Here is a 27,507-nt window from a genome sequence, read left to right as displayed (position 1 = left end):
GAGAATTAAAGGGGTTGATGTGTGTAAAGGGCTTATCATGTGGTGATGATCACTAACAATTTTTGGTGTGCATGGTTATCTGAGCTCATCGTTTATGTGTCTTCTTCCTTTTGAGCCTCTCAACAGTGTTACCATTGAAGATGAGGAAATTCAGAAAGATTAAGTAATTTCCTGATGATCACACAGCTAGTAATGAATGACAGAGCCAAGACTCTCAGGCTTTCCCTATGACATTCATCAGGACTTTAAAATTACACTTTCTTAGGAGAGCCTTTTTGCTGGTGCTTTGAATATTTTCTGCGTTAAGTAGATCAACATGCTATTTCTTAAATTATAGATTTTTATGAGAAAATGTGAGACAGTTGATATAAAGTTTTTCATGCCCCACTTCTTGTGTGCTCTAAACTGTGGCTAACTGTAACACACATACTTGTTTTTGAATAATGGAACTAAGAAATGAAATCTTGATGGATATAAGTCAGAGTACTTCAGAAATGTTAATTTATCCAGTGAAACATTTTTATCCCTTCTATAAATGTGCTTGTAACTTTGGGTGTTTTTTTGTATAGGTGATATTTAATAACATGCTAATGTTTATTTTAAAGGAAAACATCGTAAAACGGGAAGAGATGTGGCTATTAAAATCATTGACAAATTAAGATTTCCCACAAAACAAGAAAGCCAGCTTCGAAATGAGGTTGCGATTCTACAGGTACTTCTTTGATTCTCATTTGAGGGCTATAAAGTTCCCTCCTTCCTTTTGTAAATAAAGCAAAGTTACCTGGGGCATAGATACTTAAGAGCGCTTTAAAAGAACTGAAAAGGGAGATCAAGTATCAGACTCCTGGCTGAGTAGTATCTTTCTTGAATTTAGGCAGCAGTTATCCCTTTTTATGTATTTAATTCTAGGTTTTAATATGTTATTAGTATTCATTAAATGGGTCATGTTTCAGCATTTGTTCATAGTGGACATGCTGAGACCATTTTGTTTTATATTACAAATGACCTTGTCTTCATAAAGATTCCTCCTTTATGCTGTGATAATTACATGAATCGGGCTTATAACTGTCAGCATATCAGGTATGAAAGATATGTCCGAGAATCAGATCTTCTTGATTTTATTAATGTCCATTTTATCTCTCCATGTGGGCATTCATTTGCTAATGGGCATGTCACTTAATTCCTTAATAATAACAGTTCTTTTTTTCTTTTGAAACCAGAATTTGTTGATAAAACTTTTTAAAATTTTATTTACATAGTAATATATGTATTTATATAGAAAACTGAGTAGTTTGCTAAATGTTGTCAATGTAGCTATCTTGTTGTATACACAATTTAGATCATTGATGAATACTATTTTTATAACTGTCTTTTTACTGTGAAAGATGATCTTAATTTCTAAATCACAATTTTATTAGACAATATTTATTTCAAATATTGCCAACAAAGCAAAACAAATTGTATTTCTTCATTTATTGTTTTATTTAATAGCCATTTATTGAGTTACATACAATAAGTTTAAAAGGTATGGTTTCTACCCTAAAGGAGCTTATGTTTACAGAAAACCAAATCATGACTTCTGTACATAGAAAAAATAATACAGGCTTTTTGGGGGCTCAGAATTTCTAAAAAAAAAAATTTCATGCTTTTGGGCAGCCAATGTAACACAGTTTTCATTTTACATTTTCAGGTTCAGTCAATGCTACTATATTTTGTGTTCTCTGTTCACAATGTTGTCTGTTCTTATGAGAAAGAAGATAAACATAGATCTTAAGATGCCAGTTCGTGGATTTGTGGCTTAGCACTTGCTAATCAGTTACCAAAAAGAAACTTTTAAAAAATTATTCTTTAGGAGCTGGGGTTGTGGCTCAGTGGCAGAGTACTTGCCTAGCATGTGTGAGGCACTGGGGTCCATCCTCAGCACCACATAGAAGTAAATAAAAAATAAAGGTACATCAACAACTAAAAAAAAAATTTAAAATTATTCCTCATTTGGCAATATCAGCTTCAAAGAACATCTGAAAATTGGTAAATGATATCATTCCAAACCTGCCCTTCTCTTCAAATCTCCACCTACATGTGGTCTCCTGAGGCAGATTCCTTTGCAGAGAAAAAAACCCTCCAGATTTAGCATGCATGTGCGCCTGAGACAGAGCACAAGGGATTTCATAGTTAAAAGGCTATGTCTTTCCACGTTTTATTGCAGAAGACTGACCAGATGTTGAGGGTCTAATTTGCTGTGTCTCTGCCTTTTAATCGTCTTCTGAGTCAACTGCTAACTATAGTCAAGGAGAAAAAAAGAGTACACCTGAGCATTGTCTCCTATCTTCTTTTCCTAAACATTAGATACAAACAACTCAGAGGCAGTAAGTAGACATATGAAATAATTTTCATTATGATGTGGTTTTCTTAAAGAATTTAGTTAGATTGAAAGCCAAATTCTTGCCCTTGAGCTTGTGAAGAGATTGAACATTTTTTTCATATTATAGAAAGTTACTTATTATAGAAAGTCACTACTTAACCTCATTATCCCTAATAATTTTTTGCTTCATCCTTGAAACTAGTATTTAATAAGTTCTTATCTTGAGCTAGGTTCAGTACATACACATGAACAAAGAAACAAAAGTCTTTGCTGTCGTGGGTCCTTAAATTTTATCACTCTGTTATGCCTTTGGTTGGATGTTGGCAACATATTTATATATTGAATTTTTAATCTAATAGCCCATAAAATCAGTCATTTTAGTGTTGGCTAACTTACGTAAGATATCAGGTTTGGTAATTCATACTTTGTCATAAAAACTGCCAATTGTTTCAAGATGTGTTCATCAAAAATAGGAAACTCATCATGTCTTCCATATGAAATCAAAACCAAAAATCATTTAAACCTTTTTTCCATTGTCAGATATGTTACCTTCTCAGGAAGGATTTTAAATTCATTATCCAGATGCTGAGGTTCAAACTAACATCATTTGAATTTTTGCTCACATCTACTACTACTACATATGTGAACACTATTCTGTTACTCTATATAAAGTTGTGGTCCATGCAGACCTGCTCTCCCACCCCTTTCCTGGTACTGCTCTTACTCTATTCCATTTTGGTTTTTTTTTTTTTTGTTTCATCGCACTTATCATTTTCTAACCTATTATACAATTTTGTTTATTTTTTGTTGGTTCTTTTTAGTTATGTATGATAGAATCCATTTTGACATAATTATACAAGCATGGAATATATCTTGTTCTAATTCAGATCCCAGTACCTCTCCTTCCCCTTCCTTCTCCCCACCCCCTGCTCCCTTCCTTCTCTTGATATTTCTGCCATTGACCTAGCCATAGTTGTTCTTTTTTAAAATTAATTTCTTGTGGATGTACACAATGGAAAGATTCACTGTAGTGTATTCATATATGTACATAGGAAAGTTATATCAGATTTATTCTGCTCTCTTTGCTTTGCTTAAACCCTGCTTTTCCTTCCATTCCCCCTTGTCTAATTTAATATATATCTATTCTTCCCCTCACAGTGCCCCCACTTATTGTGGATTAGCTTTCACATATCAGAGAAACCATCTGATCTTTGGTTTTGGGGGATTGGCTTATTTCACTTAGCATGATAGCCTCCAGATCCATGCATTTGCTGGCAAATGTCATAAATTCATTCTTCTTTATAGCTGAGCAATATTCCATTGTGCATATAGGCCATATTTTCTTTATCCATTCATTTATTGAAGAGTACCTAGATTGGCTCCATAGCTTAGCTATTGTGAATTGAGTTGCTATAAACATTGATGTGACTGCATCACTATAGTATGCTGATTTTAAATCCTCTAGATATATACGAAGTGTGGGGTAACTAGGTCAAATGGTGGTTCCATGCCAAGTTTTTTGAGGAATTTCTATACTACATTTCAAAGTGATCACACCAATTTGCAGTCCCACCAGCAATGTATGAGTGTATCCTTTTCTCCGCATCCCACCAATATTTATTGTTACTTATATTCTTGATAATTGCTATTCTGACTGGAGAGAATGAAATCTCATTGTAGTTTTAATTTGGATTTCTATAATTACTAGAGATGTTGAATATTTTTTCATATATTTGTTGACTGTTATATTTCTTCTTTAGAGAGGTGTCTGTTTAGTTCCTTTGTTCATTATTGAGCGGGTCATTTGTTTATTTGTTTGTTTTGTGGAGGGTTTTTTTGGTGTCAATTTTTTTTTAGTTATTTCTATATCCTGGAAATTAAGGCCTTATCAGAGGTGCAGGTGGCAATACAATCTCTCTTCATATATTTAATTTTTTCCTTTGCTTTAAATAAAGTTTTTAGTTTGATACTCTCTCCTTTATTAATTTTTTGTTTTACTTTTTACTCTTGAGGAGTCTTTAAGAAAGTCAATTCCTGAGTTGATATGTTGCCGTGTTGGGCCTACATTTTCTTCTAGTAGGTTCAGTGTTTCTGGTCTAATTCCTAGGTCTTGTCATCCACTTTGAGTTGTTTTGTGCAGTGTGAGAGATAGGGGTTAAATTTCATTTTACTGCATATAGATTTCCCAGCACCATTTGTTGAAGAGGCTATCTTTTTCCAATGTATGTTTTTGGCACCTTTAGTATGAGATAACTGTATTTATATGGGTTTGTCTCTGTGTCTTCTATTGTATTAAATTGGTCTTCATGTCTGTTTTAGTGTCAATATCCAAGGTGAAGGACTTCTAAAATGGAAACTACAGAACACTAAAGAAAGAAATTGAAGAAAACTTTAAAAGATGGAAAGACCTCCCATGTTCTTGGATAGGCAGAATTAATATTGTTAAAATGTCCATAATGAGCTGGGCTCAGTGGCTAGACCGCTTGCTTAGCATGTGTGAGGCACTGGGTTCTATCATCAGCACCACGTAAAAATAAATAAATAAAATAAAGGTATTGTGTCCATCTATAACTAAATTTTTTTTTTTAAAAAATGGCCATCCTATCAAAAGTGCTCTACAGATTCAATGCAGTTCTCCTCAAAATTCCAAAGCTGTCTTCACAGAACTGTCATGAATTTCATTTGAAAAAATAAGAGACCCAGAATAGCCAAAACAATCCTTAATGAGAAAAGCAAAGCAAGAGGTATCACAATACCAGACCTTAAATTATGGAATTTTATTCAGCATATTTTCTGTGGGTTCTTTGCCCTACTCCCAACTTAAGCCCTACCACTATATAAAAATCAACATGGCAGGGCTGGGGTCCTGCCTCAGGAGTAGGGAACTTGCCTAGCACATGTGAGTCACTGGGTTCAATCCTCAGCACCACATAAAAAAGAAAAAATGAACAAATAAAATAAAGGTATTGTGTCCATTAAAAAAAATCAACATGGCAGATATCATTTTATTCACTAGTGAATCTCTAATATCAGAAATTATTTCTGTCATGTATTAGGTACTTAATAAGTATTTGTTGAATAATTAATTAAATCATACAAAATACTATCCTATTGCATAAGATACCCTTTATTATATCTTACCAGCAAAAGGTTAGACTGCATTTGCTGCTAATGGTTAATTGTTTGGCTAGTTGAGAAGGATTATTTATGGATTGTTTTGCAAAAGTCTTCTCCATGCATTTTATTTTTTTATTCAAAGATTAACTTTGGGGATCTGAAAAGATAGAGTGGTAATGCAGATAGGAGTGGGGGTTGGAATTTCAACTCACCGACTCTGTGATTTATTCCTAAAAAGTACCATAATCAAAGTCAGTGGAATGGAGAGGAAGATGAATATCTTTCTTTCACTGTCAAAATGGATGACCTCACTCTGGGAATGAATTTTAAGTCTGTGTGAATCATTTAGATGAAAGAAGGGACAAGTCCAGGAAGAAAGTTGGATGGGTTGGCAGGGAAGGTAAGCACAAGGTACAGTGAGGAGGGAGATTTAAAAAGGAACAACTGATCAATGTTATTAAGGAATAAAATTAGTCCAGTGGGAGAAATTAAAAAAAAAAAAATAGGACAGTCATATTGTTATGTCTTGAGGTCATTCCTTAATATAGTTCTTGAGATCTAACATTTCACAGGCACTCCTTCTCATATTCTACCCTTAGGACATCTCCACTGTTGTTGTGCCACTCATTGCAACCAACCTACTTAAAACCACACATTTAATACTAATGTCTTTCTCTGAAAGATACTGTCTCCCTGACTTTGTCAATTTTGCTATTATTCCAGTTTCCTAGGCAAGAACACTTTCCCCTCAATTAGTGAAAATATTAGGACTTTCATTAATACATGCAAAGCACTTCTTCCTTTAAGTGAAGAAATTGCTAGACTTCTGGACCTCATAAAATGATTGAAATTCATTAAGGTATTTATAATCTATTTGGATAATCAGATATAATGAGCTCCAAGCCAGAATGGCTGTAGAAACATAGTAAAACAGACCACGGATCATGGCTGCAGCCACAGCATTGGCATAAGGAGGAGCTTCAAAGGGGAACGAGGTATTGGAGAAATTGAAAGATTCATAGGCTGTATACTTTAAAGAAATGGCAGAAAGAACCAGCACCTCAGTAAAATAAATATTCTCTAAGAATCCGTAGAACACTTTTAATCATTTTAGAACTGTGGTCTTTGATTTTCTTCATATGCCCTCAAAAAGAATTCTAAAAACTTTATATTTGCTTCTATATTTTGAAGTCAATATCTGGAACTATTTTGTCGAAAGTTTAGACTTTTCGCCAGATGCAGTGGCACATGCCTGTAATCCCAATGGCTTGGGAGGCTGAGGCAGGAGGATTGTAGGTTCAAAGCCAGCCTCAGCAGAATTGAGGTGCTAAGCAACTCAGTAAAACCCTGTCTTTAAGTAAAATACAAAATAGGGCTGGGGATGTGGCTTAGTGGTTGAGTTCAATTGCTGGTACCCCACCCCTCCCAAAAAGAAGTTTAAAGAGTTTTGACTTTCTAGTGTATTAAAATATTAGTATTTGAAATTAATGCTGTTAAATCACTTCCTTTACATGTATATGTTCTTGGAATGAGGCTGAATGTGCCTTAGCACAATGCCTGGGCCCTCTAGGCACTTAGTGCATATTTGTTAAATGAATCATGTAGCCACCAATAAGGAGTCGGGTGATACACAACTTTGCAGGTCATGGCAATAAAAGAATAAAATATTTCTTACCTTCATTCCCTTTTGTCCAGAAAAAAAAAATAAGTGATTTGTCTTCACCGAGCAAGCTTAAAAGTGTATTCTCTGATTGTTAAAGCATAGGTGGGGAGGAGATAATCACAAGAGAGAACCAGAGAAAAACATTACAAAATGTGGGTGGGAAAATGAAAAAATTTCAAAACTGGTGTTTTTATTTAATCATGAAGAAATCAATTAGTTTTCTAGAGGATAAAATGTGCACTATGTGGGTACTTTTTGTAGTGTGTGTTGAGAGGTTAGTTTATACTTCCCTTTCATCTGTTTATTATGTTTCTTCAAATATGTCTTCATATTTATTTGCAGAAAGAATTTTCATGAAATAATAATAATAATTATTATTATTATTTTGATATTAGGGATTGAATCCAGAAGCACTGTACCACCGAGCCACATCCCCAGACCTTTTTAGTTTTTAGTTTAAAGGGAAGAGTCTCTTTAAGTTGCTGAGGGTCTCACTAAGTTGCTGAGGCTGGCTTTGACTTTTGATACTCCTGCCTCAGCCTCTGAAGTCCTGGGATTACAGGTGTGCACCACTATACCCAGATTCATGTAATTCTTTAGGAAAGAAATATTTTGCATCTGTAAGTTAATCTTGTTGTCATCTCCATGTTCCAAAAAAATAAAGCATATAAATTAGGCAATACATAGTCAAATACAGAGAAAAAAAAGAAAAGAAACATCCCATAAGAAAAAAATAAGATAATTTAGAAAGTTTCCCAAATGTTAGGTCACAAACAAGTCTGTCACAGTGAAAACCTAGTTTCCAAGGTTCCAGATTCCAAGTAAAAACTTTTCCATTTTTCAGTAAATCTTTTTCAAAATTGATTTTTTAAATTATGGACTAGAAACCATGCTTGGTGTGCTTGCTTCATGGGAGTATTTGGGGAATTCAATGACTAATATATAAAATCTTTTTTTAATTGGTATTTCCCAACATATTTTTGAAAGAGCATACACAGTCTTGTGAGCTCCCTCACGGAAGGAAGGGGAAGAAGCTTCTTTATTGACAGAGTTGGGAATATATGTGCTATCTGTAGATCATCCACATCTTGGAAGTGAACATACCCTTTCACTTATGAAAGATTTAGAGAAGTTCCATAATTAAGATCTTATTTCACTTTGAGAATATGCCATTTAATAAGCTAATTTTGCCATGGAATCCTATACAAATGTAAGACAGTATAATTTGACCTTTTGGAATATCATGTTCTGTCTTCTGTTCCTGTTCAGGAGACCTATCTATTTACTCCGTTCCTGTTGTGCATTCTATGCCTACACAGAGCGTTTAACCTGGTAATAGAATGTTTTGCTTTCTGGAGTGCTGGCTGACTTCTAAATATAGAAGTTGGTCTACAGTGATACAATTTATTAAAAAATTACACTTTGGACTTATGTGTTCATGTCTCCAGCCAGGTAGGTAAACAGAAAATAAACCATGTGCATTCATTTCTGTGCATCCAGTATAAAATATAAAAAGGCATTTGATTGATTTTCCATTTTATTTAGGATAAAATATCTTGGTATTGTACAAAGTCTTATTTCTTTATTAAAACAAGCCATGTTTTCTTTCCTGTCTTTCCCCTAAACACAAACCCAGTATTGTCATGAATAAAAGAGGGACGTAGTTTATGGATGGAATGTTTACTAAAACTGGTTTTTAAAAAGGTGCTGGGAAGCCCTTAATTTCTGTCTTCGTAGGCTTTGCTGTTGCTTCTCAAATATTACATCTATTTGCCAAAATTCCTCTTTAAATTCTAGCCTAGTTTGGGAGTTAGGAGGTGTATACTGTCATGTGTACAAGATCCTGGCTGGGTGAGGAGCTTTCTTGAGTTTTGTGATAAAAATCTCACTCCCTTTGTCTCCCCCCAAAATTAAAGTTTCAGCAAAATTCAGTCAGATACAAATGTTAGTGCCAACCATACCCCTGTGTATGATCTGTGTATGATCTATGTACCCCTGTGTATGATCTCAGATGATGGACTAAAGACATCTAGTTTTTGTTGTTTGGGTCAGTTTTAATTGTAGAGAATTTTTTAAGACTATTTTTCTAAAAGCAGTTTTAGGTTAGCAGGAATAGAGAATTTCCAAATACCTGCTGCCTTAACCTCCTCACTTAATAAGTATCTTCATATAATAAGTATCAACATATAATAAGTATCAACATTTGTTACAACTGACACAATCACCATAAATCCATAGTTTGCATTAGGTTTTCTTTGACTATAAATTGAGTGGATTTAAACGCGTGTAATAACTTGTATCCATCATTGTAGTGTCTATCATACAGTATATTTTCACTGCCCTAGAAGTCCTCTCTGCTTCACTTATTCATCCCTCCCTCTTTCCCAAATGCAGGCAACCACAGAAATTTTTACTCTGTCCATAGTTTTGCCTTTTCCAGAGTATCACATATTGAAATTACACAGTATGTATTTTTTTCAGATTGCATTTTTCCACTTAGTAATAGATGTTTAGGTCTTCCATGTCTTTTCATGGCTTGGCAGCTCATTTCTTTTCAGGGCTGAATAATATTCCATTGTCTGGATGTACCAGAATCTATATATTCATCTACAGAAGGACATCTTGGTTGCTCCCAAGTTTTGGCAATTATGAATAAGCTTGTTATCTGTATTTCTACTTTATTGTATGGCACAGATTTACCTTTACAAGTCCCTATTTGGTGCCATGAATCTAACAGAGCTAATGCTTGGTACTTACTACCTGCCTAGAGGTGGCAAGGCTGACAAGATCCCTTGGTGTCTCCTTCCTCCATACCACCTTTACTACCAGTGTCTTGACCTCCCCACAGAGGCCTATAAGTCTTTCCTAGTGGACTATCCATCCCTAGAATGTTTTCAGGAATGAGAGAACTTAGCATCAAATATGGATCAATTGTCTTCCCTTTATTTATTTATTTATTTATGTTTTTGTTTTTGTTTTTTTTTTAATTTTTTATTGTGGGTTGTTCAAAACATTACAAATTTCTTGACTTATCATATTCCACACTTTGATTCAAGTGGGTTATGAACTCCCACCTTCACCCCATACACAGATTGCAGAATCACATCAGTTACACATCCATTGATTTACAAATTGCCATACTAGTGTCTGTTATGCTCCGCTGCCTTTCCTTCCCTTTATTTATAAAGAACCAGTAAATAGTGAGTTCCAGGTGAGTCTCTGATCGTACTCTATAGCCCTTATTGTGGTGCAACTGTACCCCTGCCCCTCATCATGGGGAGTGAGGGGTGTATCCACCCAAATAACCTACAAAACAACAGGAGCACAGAAATTCCTCACCCTCCCCTGTAGGGGGAGCAGAGGAGAAAGGATGGAACTGTTATTTAGGCTTAAGTTCCATCCCTAAGGATACTGAGATGCATTAGGTGGTTTAGCTTTTCACTGAAGATGCTGGTACAAAGCAAATCATGCCCCATCAGGTTTTTGTTGTTGTTGTTGTTGTTATTTTAACTAGTTTCTTATTTCTTTTTTTTCTCTCTCATTTTTATCTGTCTTTATTTTGTATCAGGATTTGTGACAAAGCCCTGTCCCTACCACATTCAGTCTCTCCCTGGTCAGCAGTAAACATCATAAACATCCTGACAGTTGAGTTGAGGAGGAAGGGAGAAGGGCTATATCATTCTCAAGGTGGAGGTATAAGTTTTTATTTCATTCTGGCTATAAAAATGGTTTGGTCAGGTCCTTGACCAAAGGACCTGCGTATAAATGGCTTATTGCATGTTCAGTTCATGCAGAAAACCCTGGGCTTCCTCAGTGCTTTTCCATGGGGATCCTTCTCCTGACAGATGCTGTTCATTTGGGCATGCTGCTCTCATTCCTAAAATGATATAATCTAGAAGGGAATGATTTCCTTGGATATGGCGACCATTATTTAGGTGCCACCTAAGGACTGGGTAAGTGATAATAGTACTCATTTTCTCAGCTTCACTTTCCCCAGAGAAATGCAATTTCCTCCTGTGTCCCAGAGTCATACCATCCAGGCATTCAGACTCTCTTGGGGCAGTTGTTTAAAAGTTTTTGAAGTATGTAGAAATTCTGCAGCAGTATAATCCTGAATAGTTGTCCTTTCCTGAACGAAAGTACCCACCTCCTGCATCTGAATATTTTGTGCCCTTGCTTTAAATTGCAATAATGGTGGAGAGAAAAAGCAAGGCTCATAGGCAAGAGATCCCCTGTCCTCTATCATTTCAATCTCTGCCTCTTCCACACTACCCTTCTCCCAAGGATTTCATTTCTTTGCATCCCATCTGATCTCAAGATAAAAGATAATAGCTTTCACCTGTTTTCTCTTCCAGTTCTTTTCCCCAGCCACACAGAGCAGCAATCTAGGGTTTCAAACTTGGCATCTCAGTTTCTACTTTTTTTAACCAGGTTAAAGGCTAAGTGAAAGGTAGAGAGATAAAGATCTCTTTCACGTTATAACTGTGCTTCTAATTTCATTATCCTTTCACTCACAGCTATGTGGGCATTGGGAGCCAATGGAACTGCTCACAGAAACACCACCCCAATGTAGTGGTAAGATGCCACCCTTTCTTACCACAGTTCTAAATCCATTGATCTTGGGGTCTCCCATTGCTTACTTGCCAGAGTTTAACATACAGGCCACCCCTCCTCATACAAAGATAGATGGCTGTCCCCAAGATTTCCTCCTTGTATATTTTCTTTCCCTTGTCCATTTCCTGGCCATCTCACCAGTTATTTCAGAACAATCCACTATGTAAGAACCAGACCCAGGGGCTGGGGATGTGGCTCAAGCGGTAGAGCGCTCGCCTGGTATGCGTGTGGCCCGGGTTCGATCCTCAGCACCACATACAAACAAAGATGGTGTGTCCACCGAAAACTAAAAAATAAATATTAAAATTCTCTCTCTCTCTCTCTCTCTCTCTCTCTCTTAAAAAAAAAAAAAAAGAACCAGACCCAATGCCTTGAGACCAAAGAAAAGAGAAAGACAGATCCAAGATTGTGCAGAACACATATTGTTTTTTGCAAAGGGGAGGTTACTAATGGAAATGTAATCCTGGGTGGCAGCAAGATCAAGTAAATTCCTGCATTTTGTGTCAGAAGGAGGGGAATGGTGAGTGGTTTGGATCTGGAAAGGCCCTCAAAGTCCCATGTGTTCAGAGATAGGGCTTTGGGGAAGTGATGAGGCTCTGACTTCAACAGTGGATTAATCCATTGGTGGCTGAATGGACTACTGGGAGGTGGGAAATTGTTGGAGGAAGTAGTTCACTAGGGGCATGACCTGGAAGGACTTATTGTCTCTCTGGCATCTCTCTCTCATGCACTTATGCTCTCTAGCACTTCCTCTCTCTCTCCCTGCCCCCCCATTCCTTTTCTCCATTTCCTGGCTGCCATGAGCTGAGCAGCCTTTCTCTGCCATGCCATTCTACCATGATGTTTCTGTAAAGGAGTTATCTAACCTTAGACTAAAACCTCTGAAACTATAAGCCAAAATATTTTTTTTTCCTTTTAATGTTTTTGTAAGGTATTTTAGTCACATGACACAAAGCTGACTAACTTGATTTGTTAGGTCAAAAGAGACTTCATCTAAGCCAGAATATACCTGGTTTATCTTAAGCTAATGTCAAAGAGTCAGGTACATTTCTGGCATAAGGGTCCAGTTGTAGGACTCCATACCATTTTGATGGTTTGTTCTACTCATTATATACTGGGGAAAATGCAGGAAACCCTGAATAGTGTTAATCTGGAGTAAGCCTAGCCTTTACAGCTCAATATGGCTACAGTCATGTCAAGCTGAATCTGCATTTTTAATCTTCCTAAATAGGTATTTTCTTCCAATCAAAGATACATTGAAACAAAAAAAAAAAATGGAGAATGAAAAACTAAATGTGTCAACATTGGTAAAATACTGATAACCATTGAAGTTAGGTGATATGTATATGGACTTCTTTAAACTTTTTTTTTCACTTGACTTGAGTAGATTGGAATATGTTCACTTATAAGTAATATAAACAATAAATTTTATTACAAGTGTTTTCTGACTCTTTCCTTCAGTTCCAAAAAGCCAAAAATCTCTTATTCTTGTTCTAGAATTGAGGGAAGTGGTAGGCAGACCAAATAATGGAGGCTTTGTATGCCGTGATATGTATGGTGCCCCACAGATATACATATCTAGTCCACAGAACCAATAAATATGTTATCGTAGGTGGCAAAGGGACTTTGCAGATGTAATTCAGGAAATAGATCTTAAAATTTAAAAAATGAGCCGGCATTTTCCAGGTGAGTCTAATCTAATCCTATGACTCCTTAAAAGCAGATCTCTTTTTCCTGCTGGAAGAAGCCATGGGAGTTTTGAAATTCAAGGACTCAGCACACAGTAGCTGGGCAGAAGATGGATGGGCAATATGACAAGGAATTCAGGCAGTGTCAGGGAGCTGAGAGTCCCTTCACTCACAGCCAGCCAGAAAACAGGGACCTCACCTCTGCAGTCCAAATAACTGGATTATGTCAGCAACCTAAATGATCTTGGAAGCAAATTCTCCCTCAGAGCCTACAAATAAGAGAACAGCTTGCCAACAGCTTGATTTCTGCTTAGGAAAACCATATCAGAGAAAACAGCTGAGTTCACCAGACTTCTGACCTACATCTGTAAGATAATAAATGTGTGTTGTTTTTAATAAATGCACACAAACAGCAAGGAGAAAAATGGGGCATGACAAATGAGGCTGTACATGTTTGTGGCAGGTTGTACTTAATCTGGTGTAGTCTCTGTCAGGCGAAAGGCCAAAGAATGTTTTCTTCCCTGCACTCACCATAAACTTTCAGTGACCCAAGTGAAGCAAGAAATTGTGCTTAGATCCTTTTAAAATGCCAGGAAATTTGCCCAATAATAATAATACCTACCCTTACTATGTACCAGGGAAAATTCCAAGTATTTTTTATATGTTAAATGATAATCCTTGACTGTTAGACATATTATTATCCTCAGAGAGTCTGGATAACTACCAGAAAGTCGGGAGCTGGAATTCAAACTCAGAAAGCCTGTCTCCAGAGGTCTTGCTCCTGAAATCATGCTGCAGGATTTGGGACCATCCCTGTAGATACGTCTGTTGTGGTCTAAACTGAAAACCCAAAGAAAACAAGGAAGTTGAAAGCCCTTTCCTAAGTAAGGGGCAGAGGGTACAGTGTTCATTATTGTGTGAACAGCCCATTTTCAATTCTTGATTTCTCGTCCTCAGGAAAATAATGAAATTGTGGGAAGATTTTCACAAATCACATAGGGAGAATTAGCATGAAGGGTGTAATTTAGAAGGGATATACTGACTACATCACTTAGCTGCCGCTGCCTTCTGCTCTCTTGTTGCCTTGAGAATGATTTGATATGGTTTCTCCTTATTAAGAACTAAGTGTAAAATAAATACGGATCACCTAGATAGGGGGAAGATCCTGGTTTTCTTTCTATCAAAGATGTTTAAAATTTTCCAAAACAGTGGACAAATCTGGTGTCTTTAAGAGGTTATACCTGGAAAGTAAAGAAAACTATCCTGTCCTTGACACTAAGGGAAATCATTTTGTAACTCATATCAATGGTAGCATATGATATTCACAGCTATATTGTATTAGTCAGCTTTTTGTCACTTGACCAAAATACCTAACATACAACTTACGGAAGACTTATCCTGACTCAGCTTCAGAGGTTTTAGTCCGTAATCTGCTGGTTCCGTTGCTCTTATCCTGAGGTGAGTCAGAACATCATGGTGAAAGGGCATCGTGGAGGAAAGCTTCTCAGCTCATGGCAGCCAAGAAAACAAAAAGGGAGTAAGGAAGAGACCAAGGATAACATATACTCTCCAAGGGTATGCCCTCAAGGATCCACCATACAACTATATCTCAACTCCTACACCTTCTACCACCTCTCAATAATGTCATCAAATTATTATCCCACAGAGAAGGTCAGCGTCTTCATGATCCAATCACTTCCCAAAAGCCCCACCTCTGAACATTGCTCCTTTAAGGACCAAGCCATAAACACAGGAGTCTTTGTGAGACAATTCAAATCTAATCTATAACACATATCATTGATATTTATCATAAAAATTGTTACTTATGATCAATTATCTATTATCAGAATCCTGAGACTGAAGTCACTTCATAATGAAAACGTCATATATTTTATTTTTTTCTGAAGAGAGACTGTCACTATCACATTTGTTGTGAACTGTGGCTAACTATGTCAGATATATATTAGCATATCTGAAATAAAGGCATTTAAATATTAAAGATTAGTATTCACTTAATGAAAATTAAGGAGATAGAGGTTTTCTTTATCTTTCAACAAAATTTAACAAACTTACGATGAATCTTTAATGTATACCAGGCACTAGACTAGGAACACAGTTAATTAAATTATAGGCACTAAGGTGCTTGTAGTTTTATAGGTAAGAGAAGTAGACTTGCCAATAAAGATAAAAGTCATAAAAGAAGATTGCACTGAAGGCTCTGGAAATGGAGAGATCCAAGTCAGGCTCTAAAGAGTCAATGAAAGTTGCCTCCAACCAGATATTCATACCAGCCAATGGGTGGTTCAGGTTATGGAAACAGTATGCCTCAAAAAATAGAAAGATTATGTGTGGCTTATTGTGAAAATGTTTCAGTAAGTCAACAGAGAAGGCTGGATATGTGGAAGAGGAGAGGAAAAGGTTGGAGAAATATTCAAGTGGGAGGAAGAGAAGCAGCTGATCGTGAAGGGTTTCATGTGCCTTGTTGAAGGGAAACACCTTATCTTGAAGGTGGTGGTGATTCACATGTGGGCTGGAAGCTTGGTGGTGTGATCAGAATCACTTTGGGAAGATCAGAGTGACAACCTTTGGAAGAATGCATTGGAGAACAAAACCTAAGAAAGGAGATCAGTTGGAAGGTGGTAGCAGGTCCTTGGGAAAGACTTAAGGGCTCAAACCAAGGCATAACCATGAGGAGGAGGCAGGAATGAGAGAGATTAAGGAGGTTGACTCCAAACATGTTAGAGAATGGCTGTTGTTCAAGTGAAGAAGTACATGTTTAGGATGACTCTCAGCTCTCTGAGCTGGGTGGGTCATCAGTCACCAAAAGAGGAAACATTGGAAGAATAAGTTCATATAGAGAGACACTGATTCATTGCTGGACATTTTTCATTTAAATGAACATAACAAAACAGGTAAATATAAGATTCTGCATTTCAGGGGAATTTACCATATCAATTGAGCATTATTTTTAACAAAAAGTATTTTATAATTATATATGTTGTCTATAAGATGACTTTTAAGCATTTACCAGGGAATTATAGGCTATTTCTCTTTCATAAAGCATTAGGTGAGTGTGATTTCTAGGACCATTAAATGAAGTAGAAATTGTGAAAGATTGTAATTAGAAAATGTTTATGATGGCATGCTCTTTTCTCAATCCTGGGAAACTAACAGGAATGAGAATAAACAAGGTTATTGCTTTAGTACTGTACCTTCGAAGAGGACATTTCATAACCCACATACCTTGCTGTGCAATGGAACAGTCTTCCTTCTGCTGTTTGCCATTTAGAATTTAGATACTGGATTTTTCACTGTTCTCTTTTCCCTGTCTCAATGTGAGCTACATCATTTAGTCATTTAATAGAAGAGTAGTTGGAAGTTCTCATATGAAAGCTGTTTTACTCCTAAAAAATCTTGAAAAGAAAGGTTGAATCTAATTTTTCTTTTTCTCATCTCTCTTAAATTTGAGTAGAATAATCCTAAAAATTGAAGGTGAAACAAAGACTGGAAACATAAAGCAAATTTATAACATCTAACTTTATAGAATAAATTCTCAACTCCAGACTTATAATAAAGCAACCCTAGTAGTATTAAGGAAATTACTACTTATACATTGATATTAAAGCATATTGTTTAACATGAATCCAAAATATAAGCTAAAATGTACATATAAACTAAAGGATTAGTATTAGTTTATTATTTTTTAAACAAAATATTTTTCTATAAAAGTCTTTGCACCTAGTGACTAGTTTCCATTTAAGAATTTTCTAGGCAACTTGTATCACAAAAATTTTTGTTTTGATCTCTGAGTGATATTTTGTCCCAGACTTGAAGCAACTTCTAGTCACCCCATGGATATGTCATCAATCTGTTATGTGTGAATGTGCACTATTCTTTCCTGTCCTTGACCAAATGTTTCATTTCCTGAAAATGAAATTACTTAAATGCAACAAACAGATGGTCAAAGAGTCCTGTAGAAGCTTGTACTGCTACAAAATTTATTATCTGAATTCCTGAGGTAAGCCTGAGAATTTAGCAAAAATTCTTTTTCACACATAACTGTGCCATAGTTGATATTGCGATCTTCCTGCCATTTTAAAATTCACTTTGGACATTAGGAAGAAAAGACTAAAAAGCTATTTCCTATTTTATGTGAAAAAATTAAAAGTATGATCAAATCACACGGACCACATTGGTTTAGACTTATCTTAAAATTGTTCTTAAGGTATTAAAAAATAACATCATAAATTACATATGAAAATAGAAAAAATATAGCTTGATTCTCTTCCTATTTCAAGTCTTCAAAAAGTCTGTTCTCTAGGTTAAAGAAATTCTCCTCATCAGTATAGCATGGGGAATTTAGATAAATAAGACGTGATTCTTTGTATCCTCTTTTCTTTTCTTTTTTTTTTTTTAATTGTCAGATATAAATGTTTGGACATTTGGTTCAATGCAAAAAAAAAAAAAGCTCTGTGATGCCTCTGTCTCAGGTATATATCATACTTTAAATAACAATTTATTATATACCAACCATTCAAAAATAGCAAAACCATTTTGCTGTTGGAAAATTTTTCAGCTGTCGCTCAATGATTCTTTAGGAAACCTGTAAAGCACAAAGACTTTTGTAAAAGAGCAATGGCCAAGTGCAGTGAGCATGTGAACTTCTGTAAAACTTTTCCAGTTGTTTATACATGGCCTTTAGTACGATGCTTTCATTGAATTAGGTTGTTTCTTCTTTAATCTATATACCTAACCACACTCAAAGTCCAATATCAGAAAATAGCAAAATTTTCCTTCATACAGATGCATTAGAAGACATTTGTGAAGTCCTGCAAAGATTACAATGAATATATCACAAAATAGGTGCTAGCGAACACCTTCGTAAATCTTTCCTGTTGTTTTGGCCTAAAATATTCTGGGAATTCTCCAATTAGAAAACATATGTTAAAGTTTTACCATCTGTTATAGGGCTTGCTCAAGTTATGTTGTGGTGTGGGGAAAAGGAAAAAAAAGAATATAATGAGTAAAAGACTTCAGCACTTCTAATAACTCACATACTAAGAGAAATATAAGAAGAGGAACATGAGGAGTGATGTTACAGATATATTCAGATAATCTGTTCAGGGGATCTTCCAGGTCATCTGCAGACTCCTTTCTCCTCCAACCTTCAGAGTCTCAGACGAGGTTAGCAGAAGCAGTAGGCTACCCAGTTACCGAACAGTTCCCTTCCTCTCCTGCCCTCTCTGGGCCTCAAGGTTACTGTGCCTTACCTTTCCCTCTGCCCATACACAGGAGACCCCCAGCCTTGCTGTCTATTTCTTTTAGTCTGCCCCTTTCCTATTCATTGTACTTGCACCTTACTCAGACATAAAAGCTTTGGTCATTTAAGGAAGCCAGTCTCCCCAGAACACTGCCTAAGTGCTTAAAGTTGGATTAAATAGAAGTAAGAATCAATTGGGGGCGCTGGGGATGTGGCTCAAGCGGTAGCGTGCTCGCCTGGCATGCGTGCGGCCGGGGTTTGATCCTCAGTACCACATACAAACAAAGATGTTGTGTCCGTTGAAAACTAAACAACAAATATTTAAAAAAAAAATTCTCTCCTCTCTCTCTCTCTCTCTCTCTCTCTCTCTCTCAAAAAAAAAAAAAAAAAAAAGAATCGATTGAGAAGATACTCAAAGAGGAAGGTGCTCTTGGCACATCTCCCTCTCTTAGTGGTTTGTCCCAGGAGAGTCAGAACCTCAGCAGCACTCTCATGCAATCTTAAAGCTTCTGCTGTGATCATTAGTTTAAGAGAGGACAGCTGAGGCCTTGGACATTTGAAGGCCAGTGATTTGTCAAGTGAGTGTGGTTCCTCTGCCAGGAAAGGGGATGTAATAAATAGGGACTGTGACAACACTGGGGAAGTTTTCTGTATGAACAATCCACATATCAAATATAAGTGTACTGTAGATGGTTATATTAGTTTCCCACTTATGAATCTGGTACCCACAATACTCAAAGCCAACTGCCTATCTAGTGTTATTTGTAGGAAGTCAGAAAAAGAGAGTAGTGATAGTGTGAGCTTTGTTAATCCCAACCTCTCTCCATACGCCTTTCCTCTGACCACGATAGAACAACGCTGGAGGCCTTGTCTGTGGGAAGTAGTCAGATTTGACTAGTTTACAGTACAGCAGTTTCAAGAATGATTCTAGCCCTTGAGAGGTGAAAGGCTTTTAGATGGTTGTGTAAGCATCTGCTCAGATCACATTAATAAATTCTTTAACCACATTATGCCGCATAAGCAGGCTCCAAGACATTAGAATCAAAAAGACTCATCAAATGTCTATGGCAAAGATCAAAATAGCCCCCATAGAGAGACTTTATTAACATGGGAGCTTACCCCAAGCATAGCCTGGCTCTGTACCCAGCAGTGCATGAAGTTCTTTGCAAGTGGCAAGCAGGGAGGGCCATGCAACACTGTGGATTTAACCATAGCCTCTGCTCTCCAGAATTCATTTGTGAGGTTTCTAGTGAGCTATTTCAAGTTTTAAGTAGTAAAAAATTCATTTTATATAAAATTGTTATCACTCAATGAAATTTTTTTTTCCCTCTGTTCAGCTCTGTTATTTAAGTTAGATCCTGATTTTGTGGGGGTAGATAATTTTTGTTTATAATGAAACTTGTTTATTTCCTCATTGAAATGTAACTGGAACATACAATTGTTTTGTAATATTACAATTTTTTGTTTGTTGTCATGCACTTTATATAAATAAATAAATGTCAAATGGCCAAAGGGTTTTGTTAGGACGTAGAATAACTCTCTGATTTAAGCATTGTTGAAAGTGTAATTTTACTTGATATATGTGATTATTATCAGGTAAGCAAAATGAAGCCTACCATTACTCACCATATCTTTATTGTGGAGCTGTTTATGAAATGCCCAAGAACTGGGCAGGACTAGCATGTAGCATGGTGTCGTAGACAAAGCAAGCTTCAATCATAACTTTTTTGCTGTGTACATAAGGATACTCACTCTGTATAAGAGCTTCTCTGATGCCTCCAGGAGCACAGCAACTTCAAAAGGTTTTGGCTAAGACTGCAGCACAGTCAGATGCCCTCCATGTGTGAATTTCATCTTTTCTACATTGAATTTTTACCAGTTGTGTAGAGGTGGCCTAGTATGCCTTTTTAGGACAGTACGCTTAATATTGGAGATGATCCGAAGAAATTGCAGATTTCTCAGTATGGTATTCTAATTAAAACCTAATTAGCGATTCACTGTGCTGGAAGTTGGAATTTAGCATAGAAATAATTTCACTAGGCATAGAAAGTAAAGATGTATATTTTGGAGACATTAGAATTTCAAAAATATAAGGCAGCACATGTGGAATTTAGAGGTGTTAAAAAAATCTTAAGTGTGGGTTTCTCCATAGCTTTGAGCTTGAACAGTTTTGTATATCAGTGAGCTTGCCAAACAGTATCAAAAAACTCATTTTCTTCAAGTGCTTTATTTATCTTTAATAGAACCTTCATCACCCTGGTGTTGTAAATTTGGAGTGTATGTTTGAGACGCCTGAAAGAGTGTTTGTTGTTATGGAAAAACTCCATGGAGACATGTTGGAGATGATCTTGTCAAGTGAAAAGGGCAGGTTGCCAGAGCACATAACGAAGTTTTTAATTACTCAGGTAAGAAATCAATTAGAGGCAGAAAAAAATAATTTAATATCAAATGTTATAACTGTTTTACTACAGCTTCCTAGCCTTGTTGTTTAGTCTGTACTTCCAATCTAAACTACACTAGGAAAGGTTGCAGAGCTTATTATTGTATGCTCTGATTAGTATCTGTTAGTCAGAGTCCAGTATACCAAATTAGTAACATGGAAGTCAGCCCATGTATTGGGATTATTCATGGGACTTTATAAAGTACATTGGCTTAGTCCTGATTCAATGTAAATATTTAAGAATGCACATTCCTGTTGCATATTGAATTCCTTTGTCTACATTTGTGTTGGTTGCTGTTTGAGTACCATAATAGGATACTTCTTCCATTGAAATTTCCCTAGCAACTCGCTGTGTTCATCTACTCCATTTCAGTGTCTTGAGCAAACTGGACTGGCTATTGTGCATTTTATCTTGCTCTTTTAAATTTATGTACTGGTAGAAAACATCTTCAAATTAATAGACTGAAATGAAAGTATTTTGGTGATTATCTTCTTTATAGATACTCGTGGCTTTGCGGCATCTTCATTTTAAAAATATCGTTCACTGTGACCTTAAGCCAGAAAACGTGTTGCTGGCATCAGCCGATCCTTTCCCTCAGGCAAGTATAAAAGCTTCTCTCAGCAAAAAGCCAGCTGACAGCGTCACTGGCTCCCAGGCAGCTTCTTGTCACCTTCTCCCTCCCAACCCCACTTCAAGATCTTTGTTTCAAGTTCTCTCTGTGTGTTCCCGTCCATTTGTTACCTTCTTATATTTCAGGACTGTGATTTTGTCACTGGCTTTTCAGTTCAGTGAGTCTTAATAGTACATACCTGTGCCTTCTTATTGCTTTTCTTTTCTTTTTTTGGTTGGGTGGGGCGTGTCTTTCAAAACTGGCAACCCTAGCCTAAGGTTGAAACCACTGGCTGTGAGAGTGAGGACACTTGAGAGTCCCAGAGAGCTATCCTCTCTCTAAGGGTGGGCAAGACCTTCAGTTTCAGCGTTGTTCTCCAGGCCCAGGGCAAAATTCTTCTTTTTCTCAATTCAGAGGGTAGAAAACAACTGGATCTCTCCCTAGGGAGTCAGAGATCTTAAGTGACCTGACCATGGTTGGCTGTCTTGCTTTGCCGTCTTGACACCTTCAGGTCCTGCCAATGTGCCAAAACAGAGCCAATTATTGTGGATGGCACAACTCAACTATCTTCTGTCGTTCATCCTCATAATAAGCCCTTGAGTTAGCCCTTCACTCCCCAGACTTGCATGTTTCCCTGCCCACTTCTAAGTATACTTGTTTTCACATTTTTCTCTGTTTTTTTTTTGTGGGGGGGGGGGGGCGTTTAGATGATGTTTATGAATGAAAGCATGCCTTTGTATCAGTATGGAAACCATTGTCATCCTTTATCACTTAGCAGAAAATAGCTATTGCTTACACCATAAGAAAATCATATTGTTCTGCACGAAGAGTTATGGTAGTTTCTGACAGACTTCAACTAACCCATATACAGACACATAATTGTGGTTGAATGATTTCTGCATACACTTTTGTCAACAGGTGAAACTTTGTGATTTTGGCTTTGCCCGGATCATTGGAGAGAAATCTTTCCGAAGATCTGTGGTTGGTACCCCAGCTTACCTGGCACCTGAGGTTCTAAGAAACAAGGGTTATAATCGCTCCCTAGACATGTGGTCTGTCGGGGTGATTATCTACGTAAGCCTAAGTGGCACGTTCCCATTTAACGAAGATGAGGACATACACGACCAAATCCAGAATGCAGCTTTCATGTATCCACCAAATCCCTGGAAGGAAATCTCTCATGAAGGTAATAACTTCCATGCAAAAATGATCATGACTTATTTTTTAAGAGTTATGAGTTTAATTGTGAATTATTACACTGATAAATGTTCACTGTGCCTACCAGATTAGAAGCACAAATTGATTGGTGTTGGTTGAAAGTAAATGAAAACAAAAATGTCTTTTGATGAAATGTGTGTGTGTGTGTTTACAAATATAGAAAAAGTAATATGTGTATTAAGAGGTAGATGAAACAACCAGAATGAACTTGTTCATATTTTTGTATTTTCTTAAAATGTACAAATATTTATATATTGATATAATGATAATGAATCTTTAGTGAAGGTTTACTTACCATGTACCTGGGTTTGTTTAATGTTGGCTCAACATATGGAAATCAATAATCGCAATTCATTACATCAATAGACTTAAAGATAAGAATCATGATCATCTCAATAGATGCAGAAAAAGCATTTGACAAAATATAGCTCTGCTTTATGTTCAAAATACTAGAAAAACTAGGGATAGTAAGAACATACCTCAACATTGTAAAAGCTATCTATGCTAAGCCAAGGCCAACATCATTCTAAATGGAGAAAAAAAAGGAAAGCATTCCCTCCAAAAACTGTAACAAGACAGGGATGCCCTGTTTCACCACTTCTATTCAACGTAGTCCCAGAAAGTCTAGCCAGAGCACTTAGACAGACAAAAGAAATTAAAGGGATATGAATAGGAAAAGAAGAATTCAACTATTGCTGTTTGCTGATGATATGATTCTATATTTAGGATCCAAAAAAATTCTACCAGAAAACTTTTAGAGCTAAAAATTGTATTAAATATTTTTAAAGTATTATCAAGAACTTTTGACATTGATATTTTAATTATCAAACCATATAAATTAGTGTGGCAAAATCTTTGTCTAGTGATTTCTTTTGTGTAATGTTAGAGTATGCATCATATTTTACCTGGCCATGTCCTTGGATGTTTGTTCAGCATTAGAACATCCTTATACATATGATTTCTATAAGTATCTATGATGACTTCTTTAGAATAGATTAACTGGGCAGTGTTGCATTAAAGCTTCTATTCTTCTTAATAAATACTGCCATCCTCTTAAAGGAAAACAGATAGTGTTTTAAAGATGGCAGGGCTGATGAGGGCAAATAAAATGACTTATTCAATGTTTTTGAAAGGTAGGTGTTCCTCAGTAAAGATGCTTTGGAGTTTATTTAATTCTCATAAAAATTTCATAAGATAGGTTTTTAAAAATTATACCTGTAATTTAAATAAGAAAACTGAAATATTAAAAAGTTATGCTGTAAATTTGAATCACAAAACTAGTCAGGGGCAGGGCCAGAACTCATGCCGGAAGTCTGAACATTCATCCTTTCATTATTCCTGCTTCCTTGTTGTTTCTGGACAACATCTAGGCCAGAAGCCAATACATGCATAGGATTAACCTCTCTTATTTGATGCCTGTTACTGCATGTGTTGGTATAGCAATGGGAAAAGAATATATATCAGCTGCCTAATGTAGATTAAATTATTAGATGTTTAGTATTAAATGGCAAGAGCTATCCATTGTCAGAGCTTTAAGTTACCATTAGCAACAACCTTTAACATCCTCTAATTACTTGTAAATTATAGCAAGGTGGATGTATCTTAAAGGAATCTGTGGCCTACAAAAGAGCTATCATATATGCCAAAGGAATAATTAAATATTTAGGATGGTTCAACAGAGATGAAAGTGAAGTATAATTATATTTATTTTCTAGAAGACAGAAAAGAAGGCATTATCAGATAACCTGTGACCAAGGTTCTTGTTAGGAAACATCTCCTTTAAATAGAACTAACCCTCATGCTTGATGCCTTTAATCCAGAAATCCAGTAAAATAACTTGATGCCTTTTTACAGACTTCATATCAGAATACCCTTGAAGTCAATTTAACATTTTTTGGTTATTGTCACTGGTATAGAAACCAAAGGCCTAAGTTTCTATGGCTTATGAACACTTGTTGGGAAATCACAACTTACATACATCATAGGTAACATGAAAGTAGAGAATAGAACATAAAATGCTTCAAAGAACTTGAAAGCTAGTTGGGGAGATGAGTTACACAAATTTAGAAAATTGTAAATTTATTTTCTTGAATTGTCAGAGAGGTATGAAATCAGAGTCTTCAAGTTCAGAGGAATGACAATCACTGTGAACTTGACTGGTCAAAACTACATTTTCATATAAGATAGATCTTATGCCAAATCACCAAAGAATGGTAAGGAAGAGACATAGTATTTTTGTAAGAGGGAATGATACAGGATAATTCAGAATTATATTTGATCAGGAAGAACACATTTTTCTTGGCTATAGAAGTGTCAACATTTTTCTTCCTACTCAAAATGATGTGGAGACCAGCTCAGGTCAATAATAAAGCCCTCCTTTTTCTTTTTCTTTTCAATTAAATTAGTTATTCTTATATGTTATACATGATGGCAGAATGCAATTCATTTCATATTACACACATAGAGCACAATTTTTCAAGTCACCGATTGTACACAAAATCTTTTCACACCATTTGTGTCTTCATACGTGTACTTAGGGTAATGAAGTCTAACTCATTCCACCATCATTCCCACCTCCTTGCCCTCTCCTTTTCTCTCCCTCCCCTTTGCCCTATCAAAAGTTCCTCCATTCCTCCCATGCTCCCCCCACCCCCTGCCCTATTGCCATTATGAGTCAGCATCCTTATATCAAAGAAAACTTTTAACCTTTGGTTTTGACTTGGCTGATCTGGCTGGCTAGGTGGTGTTCCCTTCCTCCCTCACTGCTCCATGTGCGTCTCCCAAAGCTGTGTGCTCAAAGAGGAAGACCTTCCCTGATAGAGGAGGACCCTGTTCTTTGGTAAAGGGTATAAGACTAGCTGTGCTCCCCTGCTGGAACCTCCAAACAAGCTCTCAAAGCCCTTCCTTTTGGTTTAGTTGTTAACAGACCCCTCTCCCCAATGCCTCCTTTGCCTCATCCTTTCCTCTGAGGCACAAGAGCTGTACTATTTGCATCTCAGGATACTTTAAATCACATCAGAAACACTAAGAATCCAGATACAGGGGAATCAAAATCTAGGGCCCCACCATGACTATAAAGTCGAAGATCAAGGTCAGCAGTCCAGCAGTGTGAGATATAGCCCTATCTGCCATTTTAATTAGTCACCACCTATCTTTTGGACTTCACCTCCTCTAGGATAAGATGGGATAATGATTCCAGTCTACATAGTGAGGCTGTAATCAAAACTGAATGAGACAAAGAATGTGAGAGGCATTTATAAAGGCAGGTGTGGGGTCAGCCAAGGACTTGAATTGAGAGGAGGACAGCAGAATACTAAGCTAAGCAATTGCCCTGGCTGGTAACCAAGTATTGATTGTGTAATTTTAGAAACTGTGCAAACTGGTATACGTGTTTCCCTGGTGTTCTTCATACATATTGCTAAGTGTCCTTTTTAGTTTTTTTTTTTTCCACTTGAAAAAGCAAAAGAAAATGTGGAAGTCTTTGTAGCATGAATAGATGTTTCAGTATTTAAAAAAAAAAAAACTGCCTTTGACATGAATTTTTTTTTTCTGTTAGTGTAGACATGGATTTGATATAATATAATAGCTATGTATTGTGGTGCTTGACCTTCACACAAGAAGAGAATTTGATAAGTAATTTGCTTTAGTCTGTGTATTACAGAGAAACCAGAAAGGTTTAGTGACTTAACTAAGGTCACACAATGATCATGAAATTAAGGGGTTGGCCTTGAAATCAAAATTTGTCTCCCTTCTTTACACTATGCATTGTTACCCCAAAGGGTTCTTATTTCTGGATTGGTATTTAGGAACCTATGGAGTTTTATACTCATTATATATTCTTGCTATGATAATATAATGAATATCAGCATCATGGAAAGATACTTACTAATAATCTGTCAGTGAATTAATCAGGACAGAAACCTATCTGAGCAAATAAGATAATTTATTGACTCACACAGTTGAGAAATCCAAGAGGTAAACCTGAAGATTCAGCTGGATTCTGCAGTTCAAGTGTTAGGTCTCTCCACCTCACAGCTCTGCTTTGTTTTAAGAGGGCTTCCTTCTCAGGCAGACTCTTCATATGCTGCCAATTTATTCCCAGCAGCTCAGGCTTACCTGCTGCTTATTGTTGTTCATGATCTCAGAATGGAAGAGCAATCATCTCCCTGTAGCCACAGATTCTCTGAAAGGGGCCCCTTGACTATGCTTGGATCCCATAGTATCTAGGGGACAATCACACAGTCACCCCAGGAGCCTGGCTCTGATTGGCCCTATGGGTGATCATGAGTCCCTCCAGTTAGGAGAAAGGAAGTTCCTACAGGGAAAAGATGCTAGGATAAAAATAAATGCAAAAGCATTAATAGGTGTCCATTTGAAAAACAGAATTTTTTTGCACATATAAACCAAAATATGATTTGAGAAATGAGAAAAAATCTTAAAGCTTAGCAAATATTACAAGTAAAAGCGAGAGGGTAAAATTAATTAAAAAATTAAATAGGAAAATATTAAAATATTAGTAATTAAAATTTTATAG

General features: G+C 36.4%; 1 protein-coding gene across 3 annotated transcripts in view; it reads left to right on the top strand.

Annotated features, from left to right (window-relative positions):
• Nucleotides 1-27,507, top strand: part of Prkd1 (protein kinase D1) — a 328,718-nt gene that overhangs the window by 285,951 nt on the left and 15,260 nt on the right. For all 3 annotated transcript variants that reach the window (XR_011706591.1, XM_027929610.3, XM_071607799.1), the window contains exons 13-16: nt 606-712; nt 20,948-21,109; nt 21,645-21,743; nt 22,674-22,941. Coding sequence is in view for 2 of the 3 variants with exons in the window: in XM_027929610.3 (XP_027785411.2) it covers nt 606-712; nt 20,948-21,109; nt 21,645-21,743; nt 22,674-22,941 (636 nt within the window). In the remaining variant the exon portion in view is untranslated. The remainder of the gene's footprint in view (nt 1-605; nt 713-20,947; nt 21,110-21,644; nt 21,744-22,673; nt 22,942-27,507) is intronic.

Source organism: Marmota flaviventris, chromosome 2 (assembly GCF_047511675.1).
Source record: "Marmota flaviventris isolate mMarFla1 chromosome 2, mMarFla1.hap1, whole genome shotgun sequence".
NCBI lineage: Eukaryota > Metazoa > Chordata > Mammalia > Rodentia > Sciuridae > Marmota > Marmota flaviventris.
Note: the sequence above shows the minus strand (reverse complement) of the source record. Positions and strands in the feature narration are given on the sequence as shown.